This window comes from Drosophila eugracilis, unplaced genomic scaffold (genome assembly GCF_018153835.1).
Source record: "Drosophila eugracilis isolate 14026-0451.02 unplaced genomic scaffold, ASM1815383v1 contig_1850, whole genome shotgun sequence".
In the NCBI taxonomy this organism is placed as follows: Eukaryota; Metazoa; Arthropoda; class Insecta; order Diptera; family Drosophilidae; genus Drosophila; species Drosophila eugracilis.
Window position 1 is genome coordinate 60,603 of NW_024572700.1, and position 19,990 is coordinate 80,592.

The window sequence follows — 19,990 nt, forward strand, 5'->3', positions numbered from 1 at the left end:
GAAGAAGTGGCCAAGAACAAATGCTATGAACTTCACCCGGTGGCCTTCAAATTGGCTAAAGAAAGTTGAGCATTCCAGTTTCGAGTGCTGCCATCAGCAAAATGTTTACCACGAAAAGTGGCAACAACAATGGGAATTACTCAAGCGTGTTTAAAGTTCGCCCCCCAGGGCCTATGCCTTGGCTAATTGTTAGATTAACACGATCTGATACTATTAGCTGATTAAAGCACGTTTATTGTTTTTGCGATGGCTTGTAGGTAGGCAAAAAGCAAAGCAGAGCTTTTAAAAGTTTGAAGGTTCAGGTCCTTGCTTTGAAGCAGTTAAGCTCTGGCGATCAGCCAGTGTTAGGAAATGCCAAAAGGGGATTATTTTGTTTACATTGGTTAGAACGATTAATACATTTTACAGATTACTTAGAGTCTAAGATATTGTTTTAATATTAGCAAACAAATTATATATTGATCTTTTTTTAAAGAAAAGTAACAGTTGTTATATTACTTTTAAAAATAATTAAATATTTATTTAGAAATATTTTTTTTATTTATATTTTTGTAAAGCCTTAACCCTTAACAATCATAAAGTGCTATCGGCTGTTCTTATCCTAATATTACCTTGTTTTATTTTATACCCTTGCAGAGGGTATTATAATTTTGGTCAGAAGTGGTCCTTCACTGCGAAGACGTTTCCTAACTAAGATTTGTAAGTGTTCTTAAGCTCATTAAGTTGGAGAAAATACGTAAAAATGAATTCTTTAACAATGTCAAGTTTTAAAAAAATATTAAAAGTAACCATTTTTGAAATTTTATCCATGTAAATATATCTCAAAATTGTTAATAATTAAATTATAGAAATAAAATACTTTTTTTCTTTTTGAATTTTCCTAAAAATACTTCCTAAAGAAGGCTTAGTGGCTCTTACTAACTGTGGATAAAATGCTTAAGCTAAAGCTTTAAGCTTGTAAATCGCTTAAGTTTATGAAGGGAGAGTCTTGCGAACGAAGCTTTTGGCAGTGCTGGATAGGGCCAACAGAGAGGCAGAGAGTGAGCTTATACTCCGCTCTCTACTTCGGTTTAGCATTTAAAGTTCGCCGTTTTTGTTTTTCTTCTTGTCAAGCTTGAGTTGGCCAGTTAATTAATAACAAGAGCTGGAGAGCGATTCACAAACTCAGAGTTGTTTTGACCGCGTTGCCATTTGGACGTCGCCGCATTTTCCGCTTCTGCTCCGTCTCAAGTTCGCACCTCCAATTTCGCGTCCTGACCGAAAAGTAAAAAAATCGAAAACACACACCCCCAATAAGCTCCACCCCAACCGCCGCCTTCTTGGCCAATTGCTTAAGTTTGTCTGCAGTGAAATTTAGTTTAGCATTGCCAAAAAATTTAAAAAAAAAAAGCAGAAAAAAAGAAAACCAAATATCTCCGTACTACAAGGCGTGTAATTTTCTGTGTATTTTTGCGGTAAGTTGCGTTAACATTATGGCTCATAGAAAGCACTTTTTGGGCATTGTACTCGTAGATTTGATTTTACTTTTGCCTTTGGGCAATGCGCATGCGCAGCCCCGTTGACACACTTTCTGCCTCAACTCCACCTGGCTCACCTGGCTAACCGGGCATTACCTGCCACAAGCAGCTTACGGCTTTTGGCCATAAAAACAATTACCACTTGCCTTTGCCGCTGCTGACGTTGACTGCAATTTCGTCAGCGCGTGCGCTTTGATTCGGAGAAGTAAACCCGTCCTCCCCCTTAGACCACACCATGCCCATGTCCCCGGGTATTACCATTCATAATCTCCATGGCTCACTACTGTGGCACTCTGATCTGCGGTAGCTGATAATATCTCCGTTGTTAAGTAAAGTGGGGATTGCCTAAGGCAGAAGAGTGTGTGAAAATGTGCGGTGTTAAGAGGCGTTAGGCTGCAGCAGGTGAAGCTAGTTTTGAATGGGCCAAAATAATGAAACGAACTTGTTAACTGTGTCGTTGTTTTGGGTTAAGTATGAAATTATTTTAAAGCTGGCGCAGAGGTGTTAAACTTAATGAACCGTTTGGAATTATCAACTAACTGTATTTGTATTGCCAAATTATAGGTTTAAATTGGTGAAATGATTAGATGATATTCTAAGAATTTGGCTGTAAACAGTTTTTATATAGATAAATACAGGTTAATTAAGGGTTAAGCAACCACAAAAATGTTTAATTACATTCTCTTTTAATATTAGTTAAAGATTTTTGAATTTTTTATAACAAAATTCATGCTAAAAGCTTTAGAGGGGTTAGAAGTTAGCTGTTAAAACTCCAGTCAAGACTTCAAGCAAGTTCCTTTGAGGTATACCTCTCCTTATAGCGTGTTCCCACTGTCACCTTCATAATGCATGCAAATGTAACACAATTGAAATGCAAATTGACGCATCAGGCTGCTGTCCCACTCTCGCACCCAACTTTGTTGAACATCTTGTGTCCCACTCTATTTGGGTTTAATTTCTGTTGATTCACGGGATCGACGGTCGCAGTTTATAAATATTTCAGACGCCAATCAGCCGATCCACCGCTGGTCAATGAAAGTATTTGCTCTAATGACACCATAACATTGATTATTTAGTCCGATTTGCATAGCGATTAGTGCTATTTGGGCAACTTATTTGGGCCTCCTCTATTTAGCCATTACACACTCTGCTTGATTCTGCAGATGACCTTGCCGTTCTCACTCCACTCGATGGCAGTACGAAGAGTCGCCGAAAAAATAAGTGAACTCAAAACCAGTTAGACATCTTTTCAGTCTGTGTGTGTGTGTGGGCATGAAATTTACCCAAATTGTTAACATTTTGTCAAGTGAAGGATGCCAAAAAAAGAGACTTGCGAAAATATACAAAGAGCCGTTATTGAATCTGGAAATTTACATATTTTTTTTATTTCGGAATACAGAAGTCAACTTCGTACTTGGCCAACTGAAGGCGAATTTTTATAGCCACAGCTTGTACGATCCGGTCGTTTGATTTTTTGGCATTGTGAAAGAAACCGAAACCAAAACCGAAACGGAAACCGGCTATTCCTGCTCCTCGAGAATTATTCAAGTCGAGTATTTATTTATCTTTTGACGAGCCGGTTCAGTGTTCACTTTTCAGTGGGTGAGCCAACAGAATTCCAGGTGCTAACTCGAAATCTAAGTAGATTTGTGCCAGAGTTATTTGCTTACTGTTGCCCCAGATCATGTTTGCTGAAGAAATACTAGGCAATAGTGTGTTTTATTTTTATAGAATATTTAAAAGTCTTGAATCTAAGTTGGGAGGTGTTCTATTTTGCTTAGCTAAGTGTTAATTTTATTCACTATTTTGGCATCGTTTGATGACAGACTGCTTAATCTTCTTTATTGGTTAAAAGTTAGTTAAAAGTTTGGAAATTACTTGCAGGCCACAGAGGCGCAGTCTGCTTATCAATTTTGCAATGTCAATATCACCTATGACAAAATTATGAATGTAAACAGTGCTGGGCCTACTTTTTCGATTTTCCCAGAACAGGTACATAAATTAAGCAATATTAGTGCTAGGAAGGCAAACTTAGGTTTTGATCTCAGATCAAAAGGTCAAAGAGAATAAAGAAAGAATGTTTTTGGAACAGGCTTAAAATGGTCATTATGTACATACCACATATTGTGGACTCCAAACAGGAGAGTAATATTCAGTTTGTTTTAGAGAATTAGAAGAAAGTCAAACAGTTAGGACTAATCAATCATTAACTTTCTCAATGTTAAGTCATGTATCACAAGAATGAATAGGAAATTCCGTTTGCCAAATATTGTAAAGCAAAGTGGACACTTTTCTCTTCTTTTTTCTAGTCTAAAAGCTTGAAATTTATTAGGTTGTCAAAATTCTCTTGCGGTATAAAATTGGTTACAATAATGCGATTCAAGACAAATATGCGCCGTTTTGTTCGATGAAACGCGTTCCCAACGAGATGGCAACTTCATAATTCCCCTCTCATATAAGCTCGCTTCCCTATTGGCAAAAACTCGGGCTTGCATCTTCGACCACTCTCACAGAACGAAAACTTGATACCATCGTTGTGCGGTTGAAATGGAAACTGTATCGGGTCCATAAACTGCACAAATTTTATTGAGATGCATTTTTGCCTTTATCGTAGTAGTACTGTAAAATATGCCGTATTTTCTCTTAATTTTGCTCCATGATTGCGAAGCTATAACTCACGAACGACTTAAAAGAATAGACAATCAATCAAACACCTGTTAGCGCGTGAAATGAGCTTTCCAAAAAGGTATTGTTTGACCTGATGCGACGAATAAAACAAGAACAATGCGCTTTAAGCGCCAACTAGGGAAAATACCGCAAGACTTTTTAGGCAGCCTAATATCTTCCTTTTTTCTAACCTCAAAGCTTAAAATACTACCTCTAGTTGAGAGTTTTCAATCTTATAAAGTCTTATTAACTTTAAAATGCTAATGAGAAAGTAAAAGTTTTTAAAAAATGAAGCCAACTTAGTGTCAAAAACCTAATTAGTCATTGAGAACCTAGCCCTAAGATTATTTCCGGCTTAATTTAAGGTTTATTTAAACAAAATTGACATTTCAGAGGTGTTTACTTTAAAGCAACCCTTAAACTTAAATTAAAATTGCAAATAATTGCCATTAATAACTATTAAAAACTATTTATAAAAACATCCATATGTATATAAAACCCATAAAAATGCATGAAGAATTTTAAAAAATTCTGAAATAATTACTGATGTTTAAAGATCATTAGCTTGTTTCCTCCCTAAACTGGTAATTCCAGATTTTCCCTGGCCTTCAGCTAACTCGAACCCCCTTTGCATTTAATGTTCTGGCCACTTTCATTGATTGGCTTATAACCGGCTAATTGCTATGGGATCTGGCAGGCTTATATCATTACAATAAAAATCAAATTGCTTACTAAGCCAAATAGATTGATATGCAAGGCACGATAGATATGCCTTAGACTTTTGATCGGAACTGGCATTGGACTATATGTACAGTGTTCATAAACTGGATTGACCCATTTGGGAGTCAGGGGCGCAACTCAGCTGATATTGAAGGAGGTTGTAATCAATTTATTAGCTTAATCGCTGAGTTTATGGCTCAGGTGTTTCAGTTTTTAATAAAGTCTTTAGTAGAGTAAAGAGTTTGATTGAGATAATCTGGTAGCTGGCTAAGTAAGTTGGCACTTTCTGGGGGTATATCTAGTGGAAGATGGAATAGGAATTATAAGATGATGTTTTGGCAAGCTTCTCTCTGGGCACTTTTTAAACTTTAAGTAAGTAAATAAAACAAATTTAATCTCTATAAGGAAAGTAAAAGCCTTTGAAGTAAATCTTAGATACATTTCAAAGAGTATTTCCAACTTCGGTTTTGTAATTTCTGTTTTTCCTTGGCTTTTGCCAAACAATTGCTTCGTCATCTGTGGCGGCGAGACAATCGTTGCCAATAATTTTACTACAAAGAGAAAAACTATAATTTGCATGTAATGGCTAGCTAGTTGACGGTTTTGATCATTTTTCATATGGCTTGTTTATTTATGCATATCATGTTGAGTGCATTTTTGTGCATTTATTTTAAACTTTAGATTTTTGTCTTGTTGTGTTTTGTTTTTTTTCCCACTTAACTGGCCAGCAGTTAAGTTGGAATTGATTAGCTAGCAGTTTGCTTTTGGGATTATTTCTGTGCGCTGTGCGCTAATCTATATACAGTAATCGCTCGTTAGTATGGGTGGACATAACCCGATTAGACTTTCAAACTCAATTTGAATGTTCCTTTGTTCAGTTTTCTTTTGTTTGGCGATACCAGTTATCAGCTTATTTAACCGACTGGCTACTGCTATTAAACTGCAGTTCGTTCGCAATTTCCGCTTGCAAGTGACAGCCATTTAGTCCAACCCAGTGAAAGGCCACAAAAGTTCAACGAGATAAAGTCAAATAATACCCAGTGGAATATAATTATTGAGGCAGGTGAAGTTGTGGCACTCAATGCCGGCTTTTTAATAGGCATCTCTCTCATTGTTTTTGGGTAATTATTTGCTTACGTCAGACTTTGATCGACTGATGGAAGTTTTCCCCGAACCCCCATCGGATTCTGCCAGAAGTACATCCGTGAAGTGGGGTTCGCTGTACATTGTTGTGGGTCATAAAAACAAGCTGGGTTTACAAGCAAGCTTGTTAAAAACGAGTTGTTGGGCCTTGGATTTATCTGATTTCAAAGCTGATCAAAGCTGTAAATTTCCAAATTCCTATTTATTAAACTTTCAATTGCCTTTTTGCACTTCGATCAGAATTTGATTACAAATTAAGAGCCAAATGAAAAAGCATTTAAAATGTAATATTGCTTAATAAAATCACTTTGTTGGTTCGAAAATTTTTGTGTTAAATGCCATTTTATTAAATAATTTGGTTAAGTAACTAATAACTGAATACGAGGTGTGTTCAAAAAGTAAGGTGACTCTTCAAATTTCGCGAATTTCAAATTTTTCGATTATCGAAACCTTTTAGAAGTTATACGAGGTGTGTTCAAAAAGTAAGGTGACTTTTCAAATTTCAAATTTTTCAAATTTTTCGATTATCTTCAGTTTTGGGAACAAGAAAAAGTCACATGGGGCCAAATCCGGTGAATATGGTGGCTGAGGCATTATTGTGGTGTTGTTTTTGGCCAAAAAATCCAAATCCTTTGATCCATATTTTTCGATAGCAAAAAATCGCCGAGCTCGCAAAATAACTTGTAACTTTACGCCTCTCACAACCAAACAAAAGAGGATGTTCCATTGAAACTTGGTACAGATGTTAGGGAAGAGTGTACCAATATAACAAAACAAAAAAATCGATAATCGAAAAATTTGAAATTCGCGAAATTTGAAGAGTCACCTTACTTTTTGAACACACCTCGTATGTGTGGTCTTAAATATGAAAAATAACTTCTCAAATATGTTTTGTAATAAGTTGGGAACTAAATTTATAAAATTGTGGTATCTTTAGAGATTTTATACCAATTTTATACCTATCTTGGGGCTATATTAGGTTGTCAAAAAAGTCTTTCGGTATTTTCGCTAGATGGCGCTGAAAGCCAACTAAACTAAACTAAACGACTACTAAATTTGAATGGAAAAATCAAAAAAAATATATGTAAAAATACAAAAACTTTCCCACGATGTGGAAAATACTGATAACCCTTTTAAACTCACCTTTAAGGTAGTAAAATTCGAACTGGTTTAACAGCTTCAAAAAGGGAAAAAACCCAAGGATGATGTTCAAGGATTCGTTCATTGACTTCAGGTTGATCGTAAAACCAAGGTCCTTATTAACTGGTTTCTTTATAAAAAAAACTTTAAAATTCTGGGAAAAAGTTGATCATTTACTGGATGAAACTGGCATAAGGAGTGTATATTAAGGCCATAAGAGGTTTACTTCTTAAAGTTTCCCTAACTAGCACGTGCTTAGAGTCATAAAACCACTCCTTGTCCTGCCTTAAGTGCATCAACGTTGAAAAAATAAACTTAATGTTAAATTAAAACAAGAAAAACCTCCCCATAAACTTGATTACTCCTCAACTCAACCCACATAACTCAATAAACTCTAGAAACGATAAAAACCTGCTGCGATAAGTGCTGAATCACTATGAGACCGCCTCAATCCCAAACAAAGGGGCTGCCCTAGGTGACTAAATTTAAATTCGATATTCCCTACATGGAAAAAAGCGCCAACAGAATAATATTAAGCCGTAGATCAGAGATCACTTCCTTGTAATTAGCACCCCTTCGCCATTTCTCAGTTGAGGCAACAAAAACCAAACAGAACTTTGCCTTCGGACTAAGTTTTTATATTTAGTTAGTGAGTGTGATAAACAAATTAACTTAAATAGAGTTAAAACACAAGTGAATTGCACAAGTTTATGTGGTATTTTTTCAAAGCATTATAACATGATATTAAACCTTTTCTTTAGAGCAATTTACTTGACATTTTGCGTGCTAGTAATTGGCCATAATATTATTCCCCACGATCATGAAAATGTCTCAAAATTAGATTTCCTCGCATGTCACACCCAAATTTTCAGTCACTTATTTTTTTGTCTAATTTAATTGGATTTTACAACACCCGAGAAGACGAGATTGACCAACAAATTAGTATGCGCATAACTTTATGGGCTGTTGAACTCCACGCCAAAGACCAAAATCAACACAGAAAGGCCTAAACCAAATAAAAGCATAAATTACACAAGATTCATTGACGAAATTTCTGGAAGCCAACGAAAAGCCGTCGTCAGTATGACAAAAAGCCCAAAATGCTGATTCGAGTTTTCAACTTCAATCCAACGCTTACGAGCACATATTGTATCAGCCAACAATCTCTGATCTTGGCCTTGACTTTTACCTTCATTCGCGTTGACCGCAGAGAAAAGCCAATATCAAAAAAAAACTTACTAATTGCTTCGAATCATAAGAGCAGCAGTAAATCAGATTTAATGGCCAAAACCGATTTGCGCTACTCTAGGCCGGGGCTCACTAGACCAGGTTCTTTAACTTCTCAACAATTCGAGTTTTGATATGTGTTTTGTGTGCCATTGTCAAGTCCTTCATGACAGGGCATAGATCACAAGTGCTACGTCATCGGGCTGGCCAGCTTTTTCTATTTCTGTTTTGCTAGCCAAGGTGTTGCCAAGTCGTCTGCGAGCCAAACTGGCGGGGCACGTATTAAGTTGGTAAAGAAAAATAGCTATGAAATACATTATAGAGAGGAAAAGTGTCGGAGATTATAGACCCTAAAAAATGTCTTAACTTAAATATTTTCTGCAATACTCTTGGCCAAATTGTGAAGGAATTTAAGGCTTTAACTAGTAAGGGTTAATGTAAGAAAAGTTCAGATTTTAGAAAGCAGCGTTTAAGAATGTAAAAATGTAAACTAAATATTTATATTTTTATGAATATTTTCTCTAACATTTATTCATACTTTTTATTTAACCAACTTAATCTTTGATCTTAACTTATTAGATTTGCATTTAATTTAAATCAAAAAAGATAATTTTATTAGACAGTTTTTTGCAGATTTTTTGATAAATTAACCAAGAAGTCTAGTCAAACGCCCTGACCGAATTTCTATAACCTTTGCCTGTGAGGGTATCCACTGCTTTAAGCCATCGGACGCACGTTTTGCGACCAGTTTTGGGCACTATTGTCTATCGGTCTATAGATTTCTATATCTATATTTACCTGTTTGTCCGACGGAATCCTCTTCCGTTGTGGTTTCGGCGATTTTTCGGCTTTTCGACTTTTGCTAATGAAGATCAGCATTGAGTCATACATAAACATGCTATAGTATCTTAGCTATATATACTCGTATTTAACAGTTTCCATTGGAGGCGAGGCATTGAACTGTTGCCGCTTTTGCTTTGGGTTTTGCTTTTGCTTTGGGCCAAGCTTCGCCTTTGGCCAAGCTGCGGAAGTAACCCAGTTGTGCCAATCGCTTTGAGGAAATCGTTGCCAAACCACTCAAAATGTTTGAGTCGATACCAAAACAATTTCATTCTCGTTCGCAGCCTGAACCGGTGAACACCTAACCGCCAGATCACGGAATTCTCATCTCAGATCGCATCCACACATCCATCCAATCATGGGCAAGGCAGAGTGCATCAGCTATGACGAGCAACAGTTGCCCTACATCGATCTGGGTTCGGCACAGATCCGTATGGAGAAGGATGCCGCCCCAGAGTGGGCGCTGAAGAAGGCCCAAGACGAGCTGAGGGAGGTGCCCGGCGTTAAGGAGCAGGCCATCGAGGAGCTCAGGAAACTGATTCAGAGTGAGTTTAAGATACTTAACTTTTATGATGTGTAACTTATTCATTTATATTTTTACTAGATGAAAAGTACCTGAATCTGCCGCTGGATGATGAGTATATGATGATGTTCCTGCGTCCCACCCATTACTATCCAGACAGTGCCTTGAAAAGGGTAAGTGTTAGTCGTGAGGAGATATTAGGATGACATTAAAGAGTTAAAAGTTTCCGTTATTTAAAAGCATTTCTCTTTAACTTTTACAGCTCAAGAACTTCTATCACATGAAACTGAAGTATGGAATCGCTTGTGAGAACATAATCCCCAGCAAGTTGAGGAACGTCTTCGAGGCGAATATTCTGAATTTGCTGCCCCAAAGAGATCAGCACGGTCGTCGTCTTCTAGTCTTGGAAGCAGGCAGTAAGTTTCGCTGATTAAGAAATAAGAAAACATATCTAAGAGTTCTTCTTAACCCAGAAAAGTGGAAACCCTCCCAAGTGCCCTTGGTGGATCTGTTCCGTGGCATTCAATTAACCGTCTTGGGTTCCATGGTGGAGCCTTACTCACAGATTTGCGGTGCAGTTGTCATTATCGATATGGAAGGTAAACAATTAGAGACATTAAATAGCAATTAAACAGGTTAATTGACACAGATTAACTTTTTTGCAGGGCTGCCACTTAGCCACATTACACAGTTTACACCGTCGTTTGCCGCCATGTTGCTGGACTACATCCAAGAATGCATCTGCATGCGCTTGAAGGCGGTTCACATCGTGAATAATTCATATATTTTCAATATGCTATTCGCCATTTTCAAGCCATTCATTCGGGAGAAGCTGCGCAAGAGGGTGAGTTCTTAGGGAACTAACTTAAAAAGTTAAGAATATTTTAATAATAAATCTTAATTCTTGCAGATCTTCTTCCATGGCAAGGACTACAAGTCCCTGATCTCCCACATCGAGGCCAGTGCCTTGCCTCCCAAATACGGTGGCTCTGCCACTTGGGAACTGCCGCCTGGCAAGCTCCTGGGAGAGTTCTTCGAGTGCTACTCCAAGGATTACGAACGTAAGATATATATTTTCTAATCTAACTTTATAATCTAATTAACTTAATATTCCCTTTTAGTGGCTGACAGCTATGGCTATACTGAGGGCTACAAAATGAAGAAGTAAAAGTACAAGATTAAAACCCCTAACTAGCCCCTCCCCAAACTCCCCTTTTCTATTTGTATTTTAGTCACTTAAGTTGGGTCATTTGTGATATTGCAAATATTGTCGTACTTTAAGTCATAGTCTCTTTGCCCTTAAAATTTAAGGTTCAGATCAAAATATTCACAATAATTCGCAGGCTCATGATTAAAGCTCATGATCTAGGCATTAAACTCGATACCATATTATGTACTATACATATTCTATAACTGTTATTGAAATAATAAAGATGAAAAAAGATTTTGTTAAAACTTGAAATTTGTGTGGTAATTAGTAAAGTAAGGGAAGTTTATCTTTAAGGCTTTAAGTAAGTAATCTAGAAACTTTTTTTAAAGATATGCATCTAAAAAAACTTTAAAAACAATTACAAAGAACTCTGTTACTAATTTTTTTAGAATTTATAAAAGATTTAACCAGGTTATCAAACAGTAAGTAAGTATCTAAACTAAGGGCAGATCATTCACCAAAAAACAAATATAGAGATGTCAAGAAACTCTTTACACACTGACAAAAAAACATATTTTTTTACTTTGCATGCAAAAATAACGCCTTTAGCTATTCTTTTTCAATATCTCTTTAATGAAGAACTATAAGAAAACATGCACATACATATTTAGTGACGCTTTTGTATTGCTTTGCAGCTGTGCACTGAGAGAAAGAGAAACGGTTTAGCAATTCCAAAGAGAACTAAACTCTAAAGGGCAAAAAGAAGATAAAAAGAATGAACTTCAGTGTAAGTGTTTGAGGATGAACCTGGAAAAAACAAGAACGAAATATTTTACAGTTAGCAACAGAATGAGGCGAAATGAAGAAAACGAAAATAGCAAGGAGTTCGAGGATAATGCAGAAAGAAACAAAAGCAAATTGTATTGCATTTGGCGAACAATAAGGGAGAAAGAGGAAAACGAAATTTTTTTTTAGTGGAAGAGCATCGCAAACGCTCAAAGCTTATGGGAGAGCAAGTCCATATGCAGAGAGCATATACAAAAACAAATGAGAACTCAGAGCATCGGCACTGAGCACCCCTGACTTAGAGCATAGGAGTTGAGCACCATTGATCTAAGCAACCTTTCCTCCTAAAAGAAAACGGCTGATCATCATAACTTCCAGATCGGACTAGTAGATCAAAAGGTAAGAACAAATTATTCGTTGAAAGGTACATATGTAACATGTAGATTTAAGCGTTTCCGATCCTATAAAGAATGTATACTTTTATTCAGGATCTATAGCCGAGTCGTTTTAGCCATCTCTGACTGCCCGTCCGTATGAACGCAGATATCTCATTAACTATGTATAAGAGATAAAAAGTTGGGATTTCTGGCAATAGGTGGCGCTTTACTAAATCAATTTGTGCTAAAAAATGTTTTTTTTTTTTAAATTGGAAAACACAGTAACGGATAACTCATAATCGCGGCACTCGACATATATCCGTAGTCTGGTCTTTGTTTCTTATTTAATTTTTTGTTCATTATTTGTAGAAATATTAAACCCCTAATTGATCCCCTAAAAAAGTTACATTTTTTATAGTTATAAATTTTATTTGACACGCACAGTTTTGGTCAAGAGAACATTTTAATACAAAAATCATAACTAAGAACTAAGGAATGTAAAAAGAGTATTCGTTAGCTAAGCGAAGGCCGGCACTTGGACCGATTTCGGAGGCTATCTAATCTTTGGCATAGGCACGGGAATGCTTGCAGTTTTTAGTCGGGGATCTTTTTGGAGTGTCACTAAACTAGGAACTACGACTAAAGCGCTAGGACGGCTTAACTATCTAGATGACGTGGATGTGACGAGGATCCTTCTTCAATCCTGCTTATTGTCGCTGATGGCCGTGGATGCGGTGGCCACACTTTCACCCGTTTGGGATTTTAATGATGGTTGGCTTCCTGCCCTTTTCCAAGAGCGGAGAACTGTCCGGAGATCCTTTGACACTCTTCTCGCAGACCAAAGTCGAGGACTTGGACTTTAGTTCCTCGGCACTTGAGAACTGGGAGCGACTCTTGTACTGGCCATTGGTTTTGGTTTTGGTCTTCAGATCGTATCTACGATTACGACACGAGGCCACCAGATTCAAAACTGGAGTCCAGCAGAGCAGTAAAATTCCGATGGCCAAGCAAATTCCGGCAAAGATTTGTCCAGAGATCCGGACTACGGGGAGCACCTTCAACTGGTCAGCCATTTCTGGAGTGATTCTCACTTTTTGCTCAAACCATATCAGAGGGAAAAATATCTTTGGAATTCCTGTATATAAACTGATCCCCTGAATTGGCTCCACCAGCATGTTAACCTGGAATCGGGCAGCCACCTCCAATGGAATTCCCTGTACTTGGCTCTACCACCATATAGAACTCGTGATCCTCCTTCTTAGGACTTAAGTCCCTCCACCTGATCTACGTAGTAGGGATCTGCGTTGAAGAAGTGGGGATAGGACATGAACACAGGAGATCCAAAGCGGCAGGAACTAATGTTCATCACTCCCGAAGGAACACATTGGCCGCCGCAAAAGCAGAGGTTATCCGGATACAGGGTGCCTGAAATATAAATATCAATATTAATAGGGTTTACTTTATAGATATTAACACAGAAAAAGCTCACCATTATCCACGGAGCGTGGTCCACCAGAGAACTTGTAACCCTGCAACCCTTCAATATCCACGGTTTCCACGTAATCCAACGGAATCGTGCGGCACATATCCGGCGTAAATAGTCCCACACTATCACCTGGCTTAAGATGCTGTGGCCTGGAATTCTCCAGCGGAACCATTTGTCATTCCACAATAAGAGTCAAAAAATCCAGTATTCTCCTGATAGTTCCACGAATGCATCTGCCCCAGCTTGGACAGATGATCGGCACCCGTGAAGACATTGAAGACACCAGTGAGATCGGCGCTTCCATTGCGCGTGTAGAACCATCCAAATTTATCAAAGGGCACTTTTACTTCATCTCCAAAAATGGGCATGGCACGGGCCACGTCGATCATGGCGTCGTTGTAGCCGGTGAAAAGGAGTTCATCGATCGATTTTCGAATGGACATTTCGGCGCTGTACATCTTCAGGCCCACATCCACCATGGAGCGCTTGACATTTGGCCAATGCTTGGCAGTGGCGGCAGCGGACTGGAAAGGGAAAGTATTTTTAGAATTTAATGGTGGAACTTTTGAGATAATACCCACCAGAGCCACAGCATTAAGGGTGGTAATCTCATCGTCCAGGCTTCCTTTACTGCCCTCCGCATCGAAGTAGAACAAGCTGCGTCTGCGGTAGCTAACAGATGCATTCTCCGGATGCCAGTGGAGGTCCACCTTATCGGGCCGCTCTGTGAATCGATAGGGGCCCACTTGCTCCATAATAGGCTTAGTGGAGAAGTTGCCGAAATCCTCCGGATTCGTCCAGTTGTACAGATAGATGTCCAGACTGAGATCCATTGGTGGACTCTTCCAGTTGTCGTAGACACGTGTGTCGGGGGCCAAAGCCATTTCCTGCCGAAGAAAAAAAAAGCCACAATTAGAATTAATTGAAAATCTCAACGAGTTTTCCTCGATCTCTGACTCGAGCCAATTGAGTGGCGGCAGTTTCCCTTTGGCTCTCAATTGGCTTTAGCCGCTAATCGAATGCAGCTGGCTGGGCCAACACATGGTGACCACTGACTGCTACTTACCTTCTGCATGATCCAATCGAACAGGTCCACCCAGAACATTCCGCACAATATGCCAAAAAGTCCCAGGCAGAAGCCGAAAATGCCGATAATTAACTTGCGATTGCTTTTTTGGCCCCACATTGCGCTGTTCTGTGTTGGCATAGCTCACGCTGGGCCACTGTGTGGATATCTAATGGTCCCTGTAATGATATGCAAGTTAATAATATGACAATGGCGATAGACAAATTGACAGGCTAATAAAAATTGCAAACATATATAAATAGATTGATTGGATGGCTGCAAAAATAAATGCAGTGAAAATAAAGGGGATTTATGCTTATTTTTTGAAAATACAGCTTAATATATTAAAAAATTAATGTTATAGTTTCAAGTTTAGAATATAATTAAGTTTAGAATTATAATTAATTTAAGTTAGTAGTATATTTAAATATATTAATTGATTAATAAAGAGGAAAGATGTCATTTTAAGCGAGGGTCCCCACAATTTGTGTTGCCTACTTTTAGGCATTGCTAGTAAGAGACAAAAACAGGAATATGTAAAATAAAATCTTTTATTTACAATTACATTTAATCACATATTCACATTAATATAGCAAACAAAGAAAGTCCCAACAAAGAATCGAATATAAACAAAATGCATAAAGCCCGACACGTTATTGAGTGACGAATTCCCATAGCGTCTATTTTTATCAATATAATTGAATCAATTTGAGCAAAGCGTGACTTTCAATTGCTGTTTACACTCATGTAGAATATACTAAGCCGGGCATATACACACATATATACAGAACTATAGTCGCAACCCATATCAGTGGTGATAATTATAAAGCCCCACCGACACTCTGCCATGATGAGACTTAATTAGTTATGATAGATCTAAGTTTTGCTGTGCAAATGACACGAAGTGCATGTAGATAATATGATCAACGCTTCGATTTAATACCAAAAGATCAACAAATTAATAGAGATGTTTAAATACAGCTAGCCAAATTCCCTTATAGAGAGCACCTACTGTTTGCCCGATAAGCGGATTCTGAACTCCTAGGTGAACAGACCCATGAGGAAGCCACAGATAATTGAGGAAATTGAACTGCAATGCACTTATCGCTTATCGAGAACCCATACCCTGGCAATCATTCGACCAATCTAACCAGAGTTCCCATCACTATTTATCACTTTAGCATAAATATTGCATATGTACATAAGCGACTTGGTTCGCATCTCCCTAATATATATATCGTCATAATTGAGTCTATCAATTGACCCCGCTGTGAGCTATGGTTGGGTCTTTGACACTTTCCGTTATTATTGCACATGAATACGAACACGAATCTATATATATATATATATATATATATATGCTTATTTGGCAGCGTGTCAGCTCTGTTCTGGTGTCTGGTAAATTGATATGATTATGTCTTTTGAATGATGAATGCCTGTCGAGCATTTGTCGGCGCCTTTTTATTGTCTTCACAATTATTCTAGAGTGGCTTTTAATTGGAATGAACGGTGGTCAGGTGCAGAATCTAGACTTCATCCCGTATTTTTTTGACTTAATTCAATTAGATCAAGAGCAATCTTTTAAGATAGATTTCAAATGGTAGTTAAGATTTAGACATGAAAATGAAGTTTTCTTTTTTCTAATAGTAAAGCTCAAAGAGATCTTTATCAAAGAAAGAAGTCTTTCTCTCTCTACACAAAAGTTTCATCTGAAATTTGGCCTTGGAGCCTGAAACCTCAACACTGAATAATTGCCTTTAATTAAGTTTAAACTTTCTTTTTGCCTTTTTGATATTTCATTCATTCATTATCAAATTAAGCTCTGTCGTGTCATTCCCTCTGGTTCTTGATCTTTCATTTTAACATTTTTATGAATGCACTGAACGCTTTATTCATATTCTATGCAAATTCTGAGAGAACACTGAACTCAGAAGTCAACTCAAGTCATAAGGAAAGTGAATACATTTTTGAAACAATGAACCAAAAATGTTGGGATAGGTAAACATCTAATCAAATCAAGTCCCCTCTTACAATGGGTAGAAATTCTAAAGGCTTTGTCATATCTGATACCTGAAGATCATCTTTTCCATGTAAACCAAGTCAACACCTACTTAGTTTTCCTGGTATAGATTGTATGTAACCCCCTTTGACCACAAAATCCGACATTGAGATAAAACCGCAAGTCTGAGATTCGACGCAGTTCGTAAAAAGCAAAACTGCGTCAAGTCCGTAGTCGTGCAATTTGCATTTGCTCGGGCGACTTCTTTGATAATGAGCTATCGGCATGTAATTGAGTTTTCGCAGCCTTCAAGTACGGAAATACTCGACGCCATTACAGACTAAGCCAAAAACTATAAATAAAGATTTTGTTTTTGGTAATTCGCAAAGAAAGTGTCAAACCATTGGGCGTGCGAGTCCCAAAATAAGTTTGGTATTTTAAAAGGCATTTGCAATTGTGATTCGTTAGCAGCTTTAAATGAAAGTGAATTTGATTGTAGTTTAGGTTTGAATTTAGTTTTAAGAGCTTGCTGAGTCACGGAAGTGCTGGTAAGCCCTTTGCGATTCTTAAATAAATAGTAAATAGGCTTAGTGCATAGTTAATAAAGTAAATTGAGTTAAGTTCTTAAGCAAAAGTTAAGTTCTTAAACCTAAATAACAGTTCTTTAAGTTCGAACAAATTTTAAGTTTAGTTTAAATTCGTTTTAAGAGTTTGCTGAGTCACCAAAGTGGTTTTAAGCCCTTTGGGATTCTTAATTAATTGAGTGTAAACAGCTTTACAGATTGCTAGTTAATTGATTAAGTTTTTAAAGCAACAAGTGCTAGTTAAGAAATCATTATTGCTTACAAAAACAGTTTCTATAAACTTGAACTATATTTAAACAGGTCGTATGCGTAATTTGCCAACGAACAGCTGTTCCCATTGAGGATTCACAAATCTTTTGTCTACATTGGTTACTCAATTAGTAGGCAGCCAGAAAGTGAATGAGAAAATTCTTTAGTTCTAAGCAACAAAGAAAAAGAAAAATATAAATAAATATTTTTATAATTTATAATAAGTTTTTAGCCCTTTAGGTTAACAATTTTAGGTTAAACAATGCACGCAACTACAATTAGTAAGCCGCACTAATCAATGAGAAATTCTCATTCTCATGCTAAATTCAAATCAATGAGAAATGCTTAGAAACATTTAGAACAAAGATTAATTAAAGAAAATATATAAATAAATATTATTAATATAATATTATATTTGATCTGTCAGGGTTGCGGGAAATCTTCAATAAATATTCATTGGCTTAGAAAAGTTCACGCAATGGCAATTAGCTGAAAGCAAGTTCATTTTCAATCGGGCTGAACTTTAAAAGGGCAACAGGTCGTATGAGCAATATTTATAAAACTATCTTCTAAGGATAATTACTGTCAGTTTAATAATTTGTAAAATGGCTAATTTTTCAAGTTAATATTTACAAAAATCTATTTTTTATAATATATTTAAGTACAAAGTAATATATATATATCCTTATTCCTCAATAATCCTGATCCAATCACCACCATAGCTAACCCCACAGATACAAACTCCCTAAACATCCACAAATTCTTAAACAACTTCCAAATCACCTCCCAAATCTAACTAAATCAAATTTTTGGTAAATAAAATGTAAATGGTAATCCCTAGTAATATCTTGTATTTTACTCAAAAACCAAACATTCACAAGCTATTTATTAATATATATAAGTAAAAGTAATGTATATATTATTTATTATTTAATTTAATTTTTATATAGATTCCTACTCTCTCTTCAATTATCAACAAACTTATGGAATATTCATGATTAAAATATGAAGCTTTTATTTACAGGATCAGTTGCTGAAGATCTCCACATCTTCATGTGATTTATCTTTCGTTTTATGTTACTTAAAATAATATTTATAGTTTTTATTCTCAAAAATTTCTTTCCTTTCTTATTTTTTGTTCTTTTTTGAGAAAACCAACTTGGTAACTTGGAAAACAACTTCTACAAAACCCTCCATCTGAACCTTTGCTAGCAACGAAGTTCTATAATTTCCTGCTTTACGAGTATATATAGAGTAAACCCAACATCATCCAAAATGTATGCAAATAGTTACAAAAGGAGATTTTCTAGATGTTCCTGTAATAAACATTTTCATTGGAAATGTAAGCAAAAGGCCGTAAGATGGACATTCTTTCTGGAAAAACAAGACAAGACAAGCCTTGATTTTGTCAACAGGCGGTATGCTTAATATTTCCTTGAGCAGCTGTTCCCACTGAGGACTGGCAAGTGCCCACGACTAATTTTAGAACATTATTCGCACAATCAACAGGTCGTTCGGATAGCCCAAGCTGAAAGCCCTTTGTTTTGCATTCCGGCACTCTTATTTCTTCAAAGAGAAACGCCACACAAAGCCAATATAAACACAAAAAGAATGAATAATATAGGTTGACACTGTACATAGCTTATATACCCATATTCATATATACATATATATGGATCTATGTCTGGCGGCGACTGTAGTTCACTCTTTTTAAGTTGATTTCATTTAATGGCCTGTAATCTTAATAAGTCTGCCGGCGATTAAACCAAATCGAGCCAAGACAAAAATTTGTTAGCCATTCAGGAAACGCGAAGAAATTGCGTGATATTAACAAAGGAGTTTTCCTTTAGCCTTGCTGAATTTGCTTTTCGTTTTTTGATTTTCTTTTTTTTAAAGGCACTCACTTGACTTTATTTGCTAAATAGAAACAAATCACGGTTTTGTTTTTCAACTTTAGTTTTTCGGTTATCCTTGCGAGGAAATTGAAATTCGATAAGGATGTGGACACAACGCTTGAGCACGTGGGAGGATTATTTTACACACAGAGGCCGGAGAAGTGGACGCGAGTCTCGAGGAAATGCCGTGAAATGGTACCGCTTGGCCCGGCGGCTTCGATGCGACTGTGCGGCGGACTCTCGGCGAACGGACCGCGAGCAGTGCCGCCAGAGAGAGGCGGGAGCAGAACAGGGGGGGCGGGGCAGAGCTGAGCGTAGCGGTTTCTGCGGCCGATGAATGTCAGTCAAGTGCGGCACATGGAAATGGAATGGGAAATGGGCTTGAGAAGAGCTCTGAGTATCCGAGAATCTGAGTATCTGAGTATCTCAGTATCCGTGTCTGTGCGAGTGGGTGTTTGGGTTAATTTACGCTTTGGGCTTTCCATAGTTTTGCCATTGAATTTTGAATTAAACTAAAAGTAATCTGAAACGCCAGCATGGCTCCCAAACTGTAAGCTGCAGCAGAGTGCAGAAATGCCCAGAAAGAACAGTGTTTAAAATCTTTTGGAAAATTGAACCACT

The 19,990-nt window shown here is 37.2% G+C and overlaps 2 protein-coding genes across 2 annotated transcripts; one reads left to right on the top strand and one right to left on the bottom strand.

Moving 5' to 3' along the window:
- The first annotated feature begins 1,149 nt into the window (after nt 1-1,149).
- On the top strand, nt 1,150-11,239 carry LOC108107111 (alpha-tocopherol transfer protein-like). Its single transcript, XM_017214500.2, has 8 exons — nt 1,150-1,454; nt 9,539-9,799; nt 9,859-9,950; nt 10,040-10,193; nt 10,251-10,376; nt 10,443-10,621; nt 10,688-10,838; nt 10,899-11,239. Exons 2-8 carry the CDS (start codon nt 9,613-9,615, stop codon nt 10,943-10,945), a joined length of 936 nt encoding a protein of 311 aa, XP_017069989.1. The 5' UTR covers nt 1,150-1,454; nt 9,539-9,612; the 3' UTR covers nt 10,946-11,239.
- Nucleotides 11,240-12,504: 1,265 nt separating this feature from the next.
- LOC108107158 (protein peste) lies at nt 12,505-19,582 on the bottom strand. Its single transcript, XM_017214566.2, is given in 9 exon segments — nt 12,505-12,853; nt 12,855-13,304; nt 13,306-13,359; nt 13,361-13,515; nt 13,580-13,724; nt 13,726-14,100; nt 14,158-14,463; nt 14,643-14,821; nt 19,379-19,582. Coding segments are annotated over 8 exon segments (1,692 nt in total). The 5' UTR covers nt 14,784-14,821; nt 19,379-19,582; the 3' UTR covers nt 12,505-12,787.
- Between the last annotated feature and the right edge of the window lie 408 nt (nt 19,583-19,990).

Bases quoted from the DNA above. Each gene is read 5' to 3' on its own strand.
- LOC108107111 (XM_017214500.2), top strand. From the start codon at position 9,613: ATGGGCAAGGCAGAGTGCATCAGCTATGACGAGCAACAGTTGCCCTAC. The intron at 9,800-9,858 runs GTGAGTTTAAGA...TATTTTTACTAG, and splicing joins GCTCAGGAAACTGATTCAGA to ATGAAAAGTACCTGAATCTG. The intron at 10,194-10,250 runs GTAAGTTTCGCT...TTCTTAACCCAG, and splicing joins TCTAGTCTTGGAAGCAGGCA to AAAAGTGGAAACCCTCCCAA.